We start from the raw sequence: 16,426 nt of genomic DNA, 5'->3' as shown, positions 1-16,426 counted from the left end.
AAAGGGACGTTATTCATCAGTGTGAATAGGTCCTGTGTGTTAGTTAAAAATCTAGCATCAAAGGTTATAGTCACAATGTGCACCATGAAATACATTAGGCAATTCACTAAAATTGAAGAGAGTTATATCCCATGCATCCCATAGAAACATGGTGTATGAAGGCAAATTATATAGTGAGAGACAATTTTCAAATGAGTCACATCAAATTGTTGATTTATCAGAAAATTATACGTAAAACAACTATGAGGATTATAAGAACCAACTTGATAAGTACAAATCTCCCCAACTCGCTTTCCCATACTCAACCACTCTCAGTAGAGCTGGGTTGCCACCTTCTCCATGAAGCCTTCCTTAATTCTCCCTTTCACACTCCACCTCCACTGCCAACCAGAACCAAGTCACTTCGTTTTTTTATTATGACTTATAACGTTTTTATCTCATATTATTGTTATTCATGTACATGTCCCATCTTCCCCCACTGGGTTTTAAGCTTTTTTTTTAACTTGGAGTTCTGTGTCTGTTTCATTTCTGCATCCCTCATATAGCTTAGCACAGAGGGATCTAGGGAATAAGGGCCAGTGCTCTAAAGCCAGATTGCCGCAGGTAGACTGTGCTAAGTTAAACCCTAGAACAACCGCACACACACACACACAAAAAAATATATATATACACATATATATACCTATTAAGCCAAAAATGAAGATAAAATGGAATCACAAAAAATACTCAATTAAATCTAAAAGTAGGTAGAAAAAGATGCAACAAAGAACCAATGGGGCATTTAGAAAGCAGTAACAAGATGATAGATTTAAATCTAATGATAATGATAATCACATTCAGTGTAAATGGGTTAAACATTCTAATTAAGAGAGATTTTCAGATTTCATAAAAAAGCATTACCTAACTGTATACTGTCTGCAAGAAACCCACTTTAAAGACACAGACAGTTTAAAAATAGACAACAGGGGCGCCAGCCTGGTGGCATAGTTGTTAGTTTATATGCTTCTCTTCAGCAACACGGGGTTTGTGGGTTCAGATCCCAGGTGAAGACCTACATACCACTCATCAAACCATGCTGTGGCAGCGTCCCACATATAAAATAGAGGAAGATTGGCACAGATGTTAGCTCAGGACCACTATTCCTCAAGCAAAAAGAGGAAGATTGGCAACAGATGTTAGCTCAGGGCCAATTCTCCTCACCAAAAGAAAAAAGGCAACAGGAAATATGGGTACAAGTTCAGAGGAGAGGCCTAGGCAGGGAGCATGAACATGTAAGTTATTGGTATATAGTTATTGAGGCTAGGGTACATGCAGTCACCTAGAGTGAGACTATAACTTGTCTGGACTTAGAATGTTTGGTTTGCCCAAGACTGTGTTTTAAATCTTTAAATTTAAATAACCTCATTTGGATTATGCAGACTTCAAAACTCTCTATTGTCTTATACTTCACTTAAGTTGCCTGATTTTTGAAGCTATTTGCTTTTGTAACTCCTGGTATAATGAGCAGAGGATGTGCGAGCTTAATATCTACCAACTCCCAAAACTTAGACAAAGACATGTGATATTGGATAATTACATCACTGAATGGAAGCAAGGTTTGTAACTCTGCTCTTTTCACTCATTGGTTACATTATCATTCGCAAATCACTAGTTCTTTATAAGCCTTAGTTTCCTCACATGTAAAATGAGGAAGTGAGTCTAGTTATTGAAAGCCTCTTGCTTTTATCTTAAACAGGCTCTGGTTTTATAACACCTGTATTAATCATCAAACAAATAGCAGAAGAGTTTTATATGGTATTGACCAAAAGAGCATCATTCAAAAATTTAAAATGGATCTCTATTTTCTAGTTTTGAGAGGTCACAAACGAAATTGAGAACTCAGGAATGCTCAAAAGCAAATACTCACACAGTCATCTGTGGCATCTTTGACAGCTGTCATAGTTATCACCAGGACCAAAGGCACAATGGTGGTAAACCAGGTCAAGGAAGAGATTTCTGGAATCAACTGAAACAAACAATTCAAATAGTTTAGGGCTTTTAAATTTACTAAATATATCTTCCAAATTTTGTTGTTTAATTTTATAAGACTTGATAGAAATTAATGGGATTATATTCAGTTATTTGTATAACGTAGAACAACTTTCAATAATTTAAGTGTTTGCATTCAGTTAGAGGACACATAGAATAAAAGAATCACTGAACCATTTAAAAATAAAATTTTTATAGTCAGTTAAAAAGCTTCTTGAAATCTTTCACAGATGATGATCTTTACCCAGGATAAAAGTCGCCTGTCTTTTCTCAGCTTCTCATCTCAACTTTTAACAATTTTACCAACTCTTCATCAGTTCCCAAAGAGAGACTCTGAGCGTCTACATTGCACCAAACACTGTGCCAAGTACTTTCCATGCATTGTGTCATCTGATCCTCAGAGAAGTTTATTGATTTAGATTCTGTACCAGAGTTGTTTTGCACAAACCCATAGGATTTGTATTCCATGTAAATAGCATGACTAGTGCAAAATATTGTATCAGAATACATTGTGAATGGTGCCCCAGAGTCAGGAAATGCTGCAGTCCTGGATATCATTTTCCCATTTTATAAATAAGTATCTGAGAGGTCAAGCAACTGGGCCAAGAACATACACTGCTAAAATTTGAACCTCGGTCTATTTGACTCCAAAGCCTTATGCCTGTACCTCAAAGCCACCTGCCTGAGAGAGATGCCATGACAGTTGACACAACTCTCTTAGACAAGTGGTTTTCAAATGGGTTCAGTTTGGAGCTGCTTTAGGGCCATCACACAGGGAAAGGTGGGGTGGAGAGGGTCAGTGTATGGAGATCAGGCCTCATCAAAACAGCCCTAAACTAAATCAATTTTATAAAATAGTTTCCACATAAGATTAAAATTTAAAAAACAAACCTCAAAAGCCTCTGAGGGACCAACAAAAACATTGGGCTGGGTGGCAAAAAGGCCGGAGTCTAGTCTTACTTCCATTATTAACTCACAGTAAAAGCTTCACACGTCACCGGATCTCTCTGAGTCTAATTTCTTCATCAAAAAAGAAAGAAGCTTTGACTAAACCACCTCAAAGGTTCCTTTCAGATAAAAAATTCTGTGAACAAGAGCCTTGGATCATAAACAAGAAAGCCATTAGAGAAACGAGCTCAAAATTCTGAAATGATGTAAATGGTTATATGAAGAAACCAAAAGCAAATTCACAAGGAAAGAAATCTTAGATTCTACAGTCTCTTCAATAAATTGTAAGGTGTACAGTCATGGCTTTTTTTTTTCCTGTTCATATGTAGTTCTTCTCAACCGTACCCTTATTTCTTAGAGAACTACCTTGCCCCTTCTACTTTCAGTCCATGTAATCGGGGTGCACTGATTGCATCCTGGTTCCAGGTTTTTGCATGGGGTCTAGGTCAAGACAATCATTGCATCAAATTCTTGAGCCACTGTGATTGGTTTATGGACAGGGCTATAACTCAGCACAATCCAATCAGACCTAATCCCAAAACGTGCTGGAGCAACAGAAAAAGGAATTCATGCTCTCTCCTCTCTTCTCTCTCTCTGTCTCTCCCTCCTCCTTGCTCTCTCTCTCATGTTAGAGTTGAAGCCAAGAGGATAAAAGTCTAAAGCTTTCAGGGGCCAGCAGGTGGACAGGGCCTGCCTGAGAGTCAGGACAACATGGTGGAAAACTGAGGAAAGAGAGGTCACATCCTGTTGAAATAGTTTGCCCATGAATACAGTCACACATGAAATGAGACACACCCTTGAATATATTCTCTTTTGCTTAAACAAATTTAGGTTTCTGCCATTAAACCCAAAGATTTTTAACACAAATAATCATTCAATTAAAGAAAAAACAGTACTCAAGCTATTAATCTAGACTGCACATATCTCATCCATCTTCTTACCTCTTATAATTAGCACAGAGCCAAGCACATTCTGAATCTGTCAGTTTAGTCTGGTTAAATTACTCTAAAGTGAACACTAGGTAAATAACTGGCTAACACGAGCTGTTTATATATATGTGTATTCTTTGACGAGCTGTTTATATATATGTGTATTCTTTGATTATGTCTTTTCCTTCCTAAAATATCAGTAAAAGCAGAAATTTCATTTAGGTCCAAATTTAGTCAAATGGGGGGAAAAACAAATGTTATCAACTACCAATTGACCACTTAAAACTGTTAAAAATTTTCACTCTACAGTGAAATAACATACAGCATACATCATTTACTTACATGCATGTAAAATATGCATTGTTTTCAGATGCAAATGAAGTTTGCTGAATTAAGTTCCACAAACTACTGCTCAGCTAGACTCTGCACTTCAACTCTGGCAATACCCGTACTGACAACATCAGGGGGAGATAAAAAAAGGAGGAAGGCTATGAAAAGTAATTATTAGGCTCTGGTTTGGTTCAAATAAAGTGCAAGGCTGCCTTTTAAAATGACCTCAGTGTTTAAAATGATGAATGTGCTAGTTTTTACCCATTCCTAACCCTCCCAGATTTGTGAAGAGAAACAGCAATAATAACACTAAAAATCTGATAAGGATGGTTTTACCTAATCATGAACATTTAGCTGAGTAAATTAACTTACTTTTTCAAATTATATGAATTCTTTTAACAAACAAATGATGAAGACATACAACCTAAACATTACCTGTAAAATCAGTAGGAAAAGGAAATAGGCATTTGCCACTCTTTGGAACTGTTCAAATAAGTTAATTGGCAAGAAGGTGAGAATGTTGTACTTGGATGTGTGGATACGATTATCCTGAAAAAGAAATAGCATCACATTAGTTTGGGGCAAGGCATTGCTCATTATCGGAAATAGCTCTAAAACTTTCAAGGCTGAGAATGAGTTATGCCAGAGCAAGAAAGATAAGCCAGTTATCTAGGAAATTTTATACTCTGTGTGGCCCAAGGCCTTCATTTTTCCCAAGATGACATGCTCCTGATAGTAGGTGAAATTACTGTTCAATGCCATAAAATCATGCATGACTGAAAAACGTGACAAGTGCAAAAGTCTGCCCCTGAGATTCTTTACTCTTATGCAGTCATTCATTTGGCAGATATTGCTTAGGCACCTACCGTATGCAGACAGTGAGCTCGTGCTGGGGCCAGTGAGGTGAGAAGGCACTTCAGGGATCAAGTGGTCCACCTTCCCAAAACATGACACTAGATAACTCTGACAAGGGGCCCCTAGACCTGCCTTTGAAAGTCTTCTGATGGGAAAATGACCACCTTGAAAGGCAGCCTCTTTCCATTTAGGAATGGCAATTGATGGAAAGGTCTTTATTATGAGAAACTCAAATCTACCTCCCTGTAAGTTTTTGCCATGTGCTAAAAATTCCATCCCCGGGGCCACCCAGCCCAAGTCGAAACCCCTTCCACGTTGACAACCTTCAAATAATTGAAGACAACTCATAGGCCTCCCCTAAATCTTCTCCACTCTGATCCAGATATTTCTGAAACCCTCAGCCATTCTCCATGACTTGTTTTATTGACATTTCTTCCTGGTCAACCTCTTTTGGGTCCATACCAACTTCTCTGCATCTCTCTTAAAACATGGTGCCCAGAACCAAACACATATTGCAGATCTGGTTCAACCAGTCCAGGTGCAGTAGAGACTTTGATGTACTGCATTCTGGACTATTGTATTAACATGCTTCAAAATTTCATCAGCATTTTGGCAATTGATCTCAGTGTTTATTCATATCAAGTTTTGATGAACTAAAATCTCTAGATCATGTCTTCATAAATCATTATTAAATCAGGTCTCCCTTTCCTAAACACTCACAGTTGATTTTTTTAAATATTGCTGTACAAGGTTTTTCATGTATTCCTATTATACCAGCCTAATAAAAAAGTTTAATCTTGAGTGTGCTATCCCAAAGTATTAAATATTTCTCCCAAATTTGTGTCATCAAAAAATATCAAACACATGCCTTTTATACAGTCTTCCAAAGCTGTAGACCAATACATTAAAAAAGACAGGGCTAAAGATCAAAAAAAATTTTTTTTTTTTTTTTTTTTTTTGAGGAAGATTAGCCCTGAGCTAACATCTGCTGCCAGTCCTCCTCTTATTGCTGAGGAAGCCTGGCCCTGAGCTAACATCCGTGCCCATCTTCCTCTGCTTTATTATGTGGGATGCCTGCCACAGCATGGCTTGCCAAGCAGTGCCACGTCCGCACCTGGGATCCAAACCGGCAAACCCAGGGCCACCAAAGCAGAATGTGTGCACTTAACCACTGTGCCACCAGGATGGCCCCTAACTTTTTGAATTAGAGAAATAAAATTATGGCAAACTACTAGAAATTGCTTTACTGATTAATGTAAATACCAGGTTCAGGTGTTTATATGAAACATACAAAATATGTTTTATTTAACCTTTTATAAATACGCTGAACTATACTCCCATGAGGCTTACCTCTATCTTATCCATCAAGATAGCATGAGAAATTTGGGGTGACAGGTCTTGTTGAAATTCAGTATCGACATGCCCAGGGAACTTCCATCCACTCATATTTTAAAACTGAGGTTAGTCTGTGTGATTTAAGTGACCCTACACTGACTCCTAGTAATCACTGCTGCCTAATTAAAAAATATACGGTCATCTGTTAAATGGCCATTTTTAACATTGACCAGGAATCAATGTGTCCAGCTCTGTGCAACACATTGTGGAAGAATAAGAGAGATATCAAGAGAAGAGTTCCAGCCTAGCTGGTCTGATGCACAGTAATGTGCTGAAAACTGTTCTCTGAGCTGATGATGACTATTTTGTAGTGAGTTATTTACTCAAGAGCTGGGCTAGGAAGCAAGGCTGTGAGAACTGTCGGTCACAGCACGTTTTTCTAAGAAAGAGACTTGGAGAAAATAATTGGGAAACGAAAAGCAAAGGAGAAAAAGCAGTTAACTTAAAGGATCACATATTCTTAATTCTGTTTCATATTTTCCTTCTAAAGTTGAAAGCAAAACAGAGGTTAAGCCTGTATCCTGCTAAAAAGACAGAGAGAACTTCTGCTGGGATATTCAAAACCATGGCAGGAATTAGAAAGAAACTCTCCCACAAAATTGAATTCCATATAGGTGAAGAGCCAATTGTGTGGGATAAAGTGATAATGCCAAATGGGGACTGTGACAATTTTGCTTAATTTGATGTATAGCAACCATCCTGTTTGTTCTACTAGCTCTGTTGTGACTTAGTCACAGATGGTGCAAACCCTCACAGCTATGACTGAGAACAAGGAACGAGGGCTCCCCCTCCTGGAGAATCTCTGGACACGTTTACCTTTCTTTGTTTTTCACTCGAAAGGAAAAAATGTTTCCATTTCCACGGCCCTGTCCAAAAATGTGAGTATTGGTAAGACCTTAAATCAGGCACATTAATTTTCAGCCATTTCATTGAGCCAGGCTATTGGCTTACAGTCAAATTTTAGTACAAATCATTCCTTACTACAGCACAGAAGATCTTCAACATTATCCTCTTAGCACTACTTTTGCACTGTGAACTACTAGAAATATCCCAATTCAGAAAGAGGAGGAGCGGGGAGGAGAAAGGAGTACATTTGGAGAATCCGTATAGCATCATTAGTGCTGACAGAAGACAGGCTGGAAGTCACGGCTTTAATTTGTTAGCCAGGTGGGCGAGTTTAACTGACCCCCTGATGAGGTAGGCTTAGCCACATAGTCATTAGCAATCCTGGACCAGGCAGGCCTCCCATGTTGTGGGAAAGAGCCTGCCCTTAGAGGAGCATCAGAGGCCACCCACTCCCAGAAGGAAGCTCACTTCCAAGAGGAAGAGGGCAGAGCTGAGCTGAGGAGGCCCAGAAATTCCTCCAAGATTGACACATCAGGTAAATGACTCCACCTCCCATTGGGCAGAGTGAGTAAAGGGGTGGAGAGAGAACTGTCACCCCAGCAGAGACTCCTCCACCTGAAAGGCAACATCAGGATGAGGGAAAGCATTGCTCCTCTAAAATATATCAATACAAAGGCTCTGAGGTAGGCAGAAGATGGCACACACAGGGATCTAAGAGAGGGAACATGAGTCTGGACTACAGAGGTCAGCACCAACCGAGGCCAGAGAGAGAAGTTCTTTGGAAACTGTACTAAAGATTTTAGACTTCATTGTAAAGTTTTAAGTAATCTTGATGAGATTCTAATTTTAAAAGGCTACCCTAGCTACCAGGTGGAGAAGAAATTGGAGCTGACACAAGAATAGATGTCAGGAAGTCTTTGAATTAATCCAGGTGAGAGGTGATGGGCGGCCTGGACCAGGATGGTGGCGAAAGCGGTGACAACAAATAATAATAATAGTAACTAATATTTATCAAGCTCTTGTAATATGTCAAGGACTGTGTACTGTTCTAAGAGCTTTACATTTCATAGCACATTTTATCCTCACAGCATCCTTATGAAACAGGTACTACTAACCGCACCCTATAGAAGGGAAATCCAAAGTGCAGAGAGATGAAGTAGCTCACGAGAGGTTACACAGCTTCTAAGGGGTGGAACCAGGATTTGAATCCAGGTATTCTGCTTCTAAAGCCCAACTCTTCACCACTGTGCTTCCCAAGTTCCCTGCAAAGCAGATATCTCTTCTGCTTTCAGAGTAACCTGCCCTTGCTTTCTCCTCCACTCTGTATTGCGAGCCTGCTGCCACTTTCTTACCAAGGGAAATATTATACATCTACTCTTTGCTCTTGAGTCAACCCCCTCGGTAGGAGCCCATTATCTATTGCCTGATGTATCATTCCAGCTTCCTTGTCTTCCCTTTCAGTCCCCCTCAAGAGTAATTCTCTTGGCCCCTAACAAAGCTCAATGCAGGCAAATAGGTAGCTAACCACTCCCTTCACTTAGCTTTCCAACCAAAGCAGCAAAAGTCCTTTGCATTTTCAACATTGTCTACTTGGTGCAGAGAAAGAATAAAGTAAAAAATGTGAAATTCTTCAGAAGTGGGCCATCAAATAAAATATTAATAAAACGAGAAGCAATACTTTTTATAATGAGATTTTTATTGTGTAATCATATTGCTTAAGAAAACAAGCAAATAAAAAGTAACAAACACAGCTAAACAAGTAAACAGAGAACTTGAGGAGTTTGCCCCAATTCTCCCCCTGGCAAAATGGAGCTAATAATATTTTTCATCTATATATTTATATGACTACTGTGGCAATAAGATGATATTATAGACCTGAAAGCATTTTTCCTAAGTTGAAAGAATTATACAAATATAGGACTTTTGTGAGCAACCCCCAAATAATCCAAATGGATTTAGGAAATGCAGTACTAGGCAGGATAAACTAGGTAGGCCACAGTAACAAACAACTTCAGAATCTTCTGACTTAACATAATAAGAGTTTATTTCTGGCTTGTACCACTTGTCCAACATGAGCCAGCAAGGAGGCTGTGCTCATCATAATTACTCACAATGGACCAGCCACCATCTCAAATGCTTCCAATTTCAGTACCACAGGGAAAGCGAAAGCTCTGAAGAGTCTCACACCCACAAGTTAATGCTTCAACCCAAATGCTCACAACTCATTGACCAGAAAGAGTCACCACGTGTCCAAAAGGCAGAAAGCCAGAAACACTGATAGGCATCACTAATGGCTACCACAACCAGAAAAGGAAACTAACCCAAATATTTGGAGAGTGTAGGACATATCAGCTACAAAAAATCAATATCAAAAACCAACCTTGGTGCTCCAAATCCAGTTCTGTTCTAATGCCAGATACAACAGACATTTGACTACTTTCCCCTTCCCCTCAGCTAACAGTGATGCAAATTTCTTAGTTCGTCAGGATGGATTCAACTCCCATCTGTAACTCCAGGGTCAGGTCCAGATCCACCTAAACCAACTGCATGGCCCATCTTCCTACTTACAATTTTGAGTTGAGGCCTTAGCACATGACCTGTCATATGAGTAAGGTCTTACCAATACTCACTATGTCAATTCTGGGAATTTGCTGGAGATGTAGGCTTTCTCTTACATACTGGATTCCAACCTGGAAGCAAGTAACCCTAGGGATCACTGACAGCATCTCAGGACCCTGAGTGTAGAGGCTGCCAAGAATAAACTCCACACTGAATATGCAGGGCCAAGAAACTCAGAGAAAGAAAATAGACCAAGCCTTTCCTGAGGCTACCCTATCTCTGGACTTTTTAGTTATATGATTTGTCCATTTATTTTATTGTCTAAGTCAATTTGAGTTGATTTTTCTTTTACTCCCAACCAAACACCAGGTGAGAGCGTTAATAATACATAGAAGATCAGTTTCCGTTTTTATATAGTAGTTTACTTTTATCTCTATATTTGCCTTAAAGGATGAGTCATCGAAGGCTAAGCCGAAAGGCGTTCAGTGGTTGTCTGGGGACACTGCCTGCATCTGTGAAGCCCACAGGCCAAACCCCAGGAGCTTTCGCAATGAGTACCACAGTTTCAGCACTATCAAAAGATCTTCCCACATTTGATGAAACATTTTTATGTCATGACAGCTATAAAAAGTAACTGTCAGGATCTTGAGGGGAAAAAAGCCTATTTTTCTTGCCACAAGAGGAGGCAGATATAGTTTTTTATGGTACAATCTGGATTCCAGAGAGAGAAATAGTCCTGACTTTTAAGGGAGAGATTATCTCTAAACCATAAAATAAAAACCAAAAAGAGTCTGTCCACAGGCTACTTGCGTTAAAAAGGAAGTGGCCTAAAGTCATTTGCACCACTCAGGAAATATGTGAAACACCCATGTTTATGCAAAGATCCCAGAAGAATGCATGTATGGGGCAAATGGGCCTGGAGATTGGGCGTCTGGCGCCTCACTGATACGAGCAGAACCGCAACTCCTCAGTACTAGTCAAATGATGCCCAGTGAGGGGTCCACAGCGTGCAGGGTTGGGAGGAATGGAGAGATGACAGCGCTCCTATGAACATCATTGAGGGAGGGTCAACCCACAGAAGAGACTTTACAGAGAGCCGTCAACAAACGCTGGCTACAACCTCATCATCATCACCAGTACCACCACCATTATCGTTACATCCTCCTAAGCCTGGGCTCCCCTCCATGAACAAGAACATTTGTGGGGAGGGAAAGAACAGAGGGCACACTTGCCCCAACGTTCATCCATTCATTCATCTAAGGGCCTTCTATGCGTCAGACACTGTCATCGAGCCAGGACAATGGATGGGACTAAACAAAGGCCCTACCCTTCTGGAGCATGTTTGCATTTTAGCTTGGGGAGAGAGGCAGGAATGAGCAGACTAGCAACTTGTAAACTAATGACACAATTTAAGTACGTGATCAGTGCTCTGAAGAAAACAGTGAGCAACAGAGCAGGAGCACCTTGCCGGCCAAGACTCCCTTAAGAAGCCTGCTTGTTAGACTTTCCCGGGTAATGCAACCTCAAGGTTACCCCACCTGATGAGACCGCAGGGGCACCTGTCCCCTAGGAATGTCCAAAACAGTCTTTCAGGCTATCAGGAAAAAAGATAAGAACTTCCATATATATTTCAACAAAAAGTTAAAAGTTAAGGTTAGTAATGTTTAATCCGCAGATTGTCTTTACTACACATGTATACACACATACACATACACGCATATATGTACATATACATGCATACACTTACATAAATACAAACATAAATATATATAACATATTTTATATATATATATATGGGAAGGTTTTCTTTTTGCAAGTAAGAAACATACTCAAAAAGTTTGGGACTGCCAGACTAAACATTGTTATGGTCAAGGAAATGAGCGTGCCCCATGCGTCACCAAGACTTGGGCACAGAATGGAGAAGGAGACTTTGTGCGTAACAGTGTCTCTGTGCCATACAATGACACCCACTAACATGTATGGTCTCCTTACATATGCCAAGCACTATGCTGAGCACTATACATACATCATCTCAGGCAGTCTTCAAAAAATCCAATGAGCTGTGACTATTTCAGCACCAATCTACAGAGGAGGAAACAGGCTTAGAGCAGTTGCAAGGGTGACCCATAAAAGCCATGTTTCACAGAGTCCTGTGCTCTCCCGAATGGTATGTGTTTCCCAGGAAATAAGTCAGAAACAAGGAGTCCCTAGATTGCCTCCTGGTGAACTAACTCACTGACCCTCAGAGAACATTCTTCATCTGGTGAAGACCTCTCTAAACCAGAGCAGAGTGAAGGGCACGCGCTAACTCCATCAGCCTGAGCAGTCATTTTCAGCCCTTTCGATCTAGAGAGAGCGTCCACAGGGTTTGTCAAGGGAGTTTCATTTGCCGTCTAGACCTCAGGAACACAGGCAGAAGCCAGGCAAGGTTTCAGGCTTCAGTCTCCCCCCAGGCCAATCTGCCTGACAGCGTCAGAAATGTTCTGTTTTCCACCCTCTGGCCTTGGGTTAGCTGTTCTAGAGCAAGTAAATGGCCTATGAATAGTAATTTATCTACAAAGAACTCATTTTGGACAATTATCAAGGGAACAAATTAAATTTCCCTCTGAGATTAATTTAATCACACTAATTTTTTTTTCTCCGGGGTGTTTAGATGCATAAAACTTACAAAGACTTTTGAATAGCTCCAGGTAAAATGTTAACTTTTATTTTGTGACATCTGAAAAAGGGCTGAAAATATCCCTAAAATCATAAAGAGAGAGACCTAGCATATGCCTCCTCCAGAGAGATAAGAGGTGAAATAAAAGGAAGACTTACAAAAAAGAACAGAAAAGAAATGGAAGGTTGTGTTTCCGAGGGCCCTTCATGGGGCATCCCTAATGAGTTGTTTGCCTTCTATTTCTGCTTTGCCGAAGCTCTTCTGCGCCTCCGCCCTGTAGATCTGCCATCTGCTGGGGTGCAGGCCCTCAGCCTTGGTCCACTGGCCCGTCTCACTCTAGGGTTTCAGAGACCTTGGACAACCAGAGTGGCCATTTCTTTGAGTTGATGCGAGTCTGGCCTGCTCAGTCCTGTTTCCTGAACTACAAGGGCATCTTTGGACAACTTCGTGCATACGAGCTGCTTTGTTTATTAAGACTAAAAATTAGACCATGTTGTACAGTCTGGGAACGAGGCCAAATTTCAGGCAGGACCTCCACATTTATGATAATAACAAAGGCACAATGGAAAAGTCCGGTTAATGAGGAAAGGCACAAATAAAGAATTTCCCAAAGGGCCAAGGGGTTATTATAACACACTACAAACAGTCTAATCCTTCCTAGGACTGTACCTCTTACACTAGGGCTCTACACAAATAACACCAGCTCTGGGGTAACTATGCAATTTTCTCCTGAATCCCTAGGGATCAGATGAGAAGTGTGTGCAGCGATGAGTTCCCCTCCTCTGCAGGGTGCTGGGGCAACTGGGACCCCCAGCAAACTCCTGGCGGTGTCCTCCTGCAACATTCCTAGCCTCCCCTGGTCTCCAGCCCATTCTCATCCAGGCTGGGGCGATAAATCTAAGTTTAGACAAATCCACACCACTTGGCTTTGTGATTATGTTTAAGTGGTTTTTGTTTGGGAGTTAGAAGTATCGACAGGGAAGAACAAAGATCTGGTTGGGAAAAAGGGAAAGAAAAATTCTTCCCCTGGAGTAGGGGAAGAGAGAGGCTTCAAAAGCATCTATGGGGCCAGCCGAGTGGTGAAGCGGTTAACTTTGCACATTCCGCTTTGGTGGCCTGGGGTTCACTGGTTCAGATCCCAGGTACAGACCTACGCACCGCTTATCAGGCTACGCTGTGGCAGGAGTCCCACATAAAACAGAGGAAGATGAGGACTGATGTTAGCTCAGGGCCAGTCTTCCTCAACAAAAAGAAGAGGATTGGCAGCAGATTTTAGCTCAGGGCTAATCTTCCTCAAAAAGAAAAAAAGCATCCTCTGTCATTAAAACATAACAGCAATAAAAATAATTTATAAATAAATGGAAATGTCAATCTTTTATTTTCTGTGATCACCTCGTACATAGAGGGTTTAATGAATTTTCACCAAATTTGGAACTTTTGCTTAGGATAGTCTGAGTTAAAAAAAAAAAAGTGTACTCTAAATTCGCTTCAGGAAACTGGCAATGGGGCTCCCAAAAAAGTACAAGTAGGCAGTTGTCTTCTGTAGGAGCTGACCAGAGATTCGAGAAGAAACTCATACGAGTGCTGAGAAGGCAAGAGCCCCACGATGTGAACAGGGAAAATGCAGTGGCTTCAGATGTGAGTCTCCAGGCCAAACTCACTGGACAGATGCTCTAAGTTGCTGAACTGATTTGCAACTAAGCTGCTTCTCACAGGAACACTTCTAAGTACCAGACTCCACGGCAAGCTACAGTGGGCATTCATTTGTTTAATAGTTAATGACCCACCCGAGTATCAGTGGGGAGGCCAGCTAGGAATTGCAAAACAGTGCCCCAAGCTGCTTTGTAACAAAGCAGACCAGATCCTTTCCCCTGTTACCTGAGTGAATAAATGAATGAATGAATGAGGGGCTCCTGGCTGCAGCGCCCACACCTTCTCCACCACCTCATCCCACTTCCATTATATCCCTCTTCCCAGCGCATGCCTCGTCCACATCCCTCCTCCTGATTCCCTCCAGCCGGAATAAGCGTTCCAAAACAAAGTTCATCCAGACTCCTCTGCAAGTGTGTCGGTTTTCAGGAGGAAGAAGCCAGAGAGGTTGGTGCATTTGGCAGAAAAGAATCGGGAGGCATTTCATGAGAATAGAAGACTGTGCTCTGTGTCCCTCCCACTGAGAGTCACAAGTGGCACTAGAAATGGGACAAGAGATTTGAAGCGGGTGGAGGAGGCAAAACCTAGGGGGTCTGATTGTAGCATGTGGTCTGACACCTTTTTGAGAAACTGGTTTTCCCAAAATGGTTATTGTTTATATTATAACGACAAAGCATTTCAAACCCATTTTAGATGCTCTCTTCCCACAATAGTCCTTCCCGGTGAAATGATTTGCCTAGACTCTCAGTAAGGAAAGTGACACCCAGGAAATCTGAAAACATGTGCATAGGCCAAGCCAGAATCACGGTCTATGGCACCCCCTGGGCTTCTAGGAAGTTTTCTGACTCCAGACTTGAAGAAAAGCCCCTCCTGGACTGTGGCTTAGCTCCTTGAAGGCAGGTACCAATGAGTCCTGTCCACCTCTATGTACCTCACCCCTGCATCAGGTGCACGGCAATTCCTCAGTAATCGCTGTTCTTCATAATTTATCTTGTAATAATACTTTTTCATTTTTAATTAAACAGTTGTGGTTGTTAAATAAATGCAAGAATAAATGAACAAATAAGAAGTCAACTATAGCAATGATTCAGAGAAGCCCTCTCCCCAAAAATTATAGAGCTGGCAATGGGCTAGACATGGGTAGGGAACGAAGGCAACTACAGATGCATCAATTCCAGGCCAGCTCTTTGTGTCAAACACTGTTCTCTGGCTTCTGTCCTCCGTTATAACTCAAATACCCAAGGGAGGATAACACATTAATTCCTAACACTTCAATGTGAGGAGGATTTCCTTCCTGATGGGAAAGATCTTGGAAACAGGAAAGCATCAGGCAACTCAGTAGCCTTGGTAAGGAAGATATGGGGAGGAAAGCTGGAAGGCAGAAGGTGTGGCATAGTCCATCCATACACAGCTTCAACTGAAAGCACTTCACTTACCATCAGCATGTAACTGAGGAAGGGTCTTATCACAGCACAGTGCTGATAGCATCTACACCAGCCACACCTTGAATTCAAACTGGATTTTGTATTTATGAAGAAGCCCCACAGTTTCCCAAAAATGCCATCGAAATATGCCAAGTTTCTGTTGCAAAAGTGCAACATAAAATACTTTCAACATGTGCCCTCTTACTCATGACATACACAACTATTTTGACAGGACTAATTGTAAAGAAGAAGGAAGAGGAAGAGGCAGAACAGAAAAAGGAGAGACATTTAAAAGGCATGTATTACCAATATGAACAACTTTAAGAAAAGGATTCACCTCTTTTTAGAAAATTGTCTTCCTTACCCAGATGCAGTGAAAAATGCTAATTATAAGTCTAATCTCACACATTTGCCTACCATACTTAATTTTACAATGTCTAATACTGTTATTTCATTTATGCATATAAAAGAATCTCAAAATCCCCAGGGGACAGCAAACTCCTGAAGAGCTATGACCTTACTTTATACTTTAAGTCTCTAAAATATTTAACTAAGTGATAAACACTTACTAATTACTCGATACAAGGCTGATAAACCCAATTGGAAAAAAATACAAAATACTAAAACATGGGGGAAAAGCAATTCCATTTATCAAAACAAAACATGAGCTAATATAATTGTTAATAATCCACAACACAAACCAGTAATTTCCAGTACATAACCTAGACAACTACTTTTACCAAAATAAGATAGGCACTAGCATAAATGTAGATTTTTCACATTTTCTTAGCACATCTTCATGC

The 16,426-nt window shown here is 40.7% G+C and overlaps 1 protein-coding gene across 11 annotated transcripts in view; it reads right to left on the bottom strand.

The window, feature by feature from the left end:
- Positions 1-16,426, bottom strand: part of ATP8B4 (ATPase phospholipid transporting 8B4 (putative)) — a 216,286-nt gene that overhangs the window by 150,392 nt on the left and 49,468 nt on the right. For all 11 annotated transcript variants that reach the window (XR_002799642.2, XM_023617657.2, XM_005603053.4 and 8 more), the window contains 2 exons: positions 4,671-4,784; positions 1,907-2,005 (listed from right to left, as the gene is read on the bottom strand). Coding sequence is in view for 10 of the 11 variants with exons in the window: in XM_023617657.2 (XP_023473425.1) it covers positions 1,907-2,005; positions 4,671-4,784 (213 nt within the window). In the remaining variant the exon portion in view is untranslated. The remainder of the gene's footprint in view (positions 1-1,906; positions 2,006-4,670; positions 4,785-16,426) is intronic.

Source organism: Equus caballus, chromosome 1, assembly GCF_041296265.1.
Source record: "Equus caballus isolate H_3958 breed thoroughbred chromosome 1, TB-T2T, whole genome shotgun sequence".
Lineage (NCBI taxonomy): Eukaryota > Metazoa > Chordata > Mammalia > Perissodactyla > Equidae > Equus > Equus caballus.
This window is presented reverse-complemented; position numbering and strand designations above follow the sequence as displayed.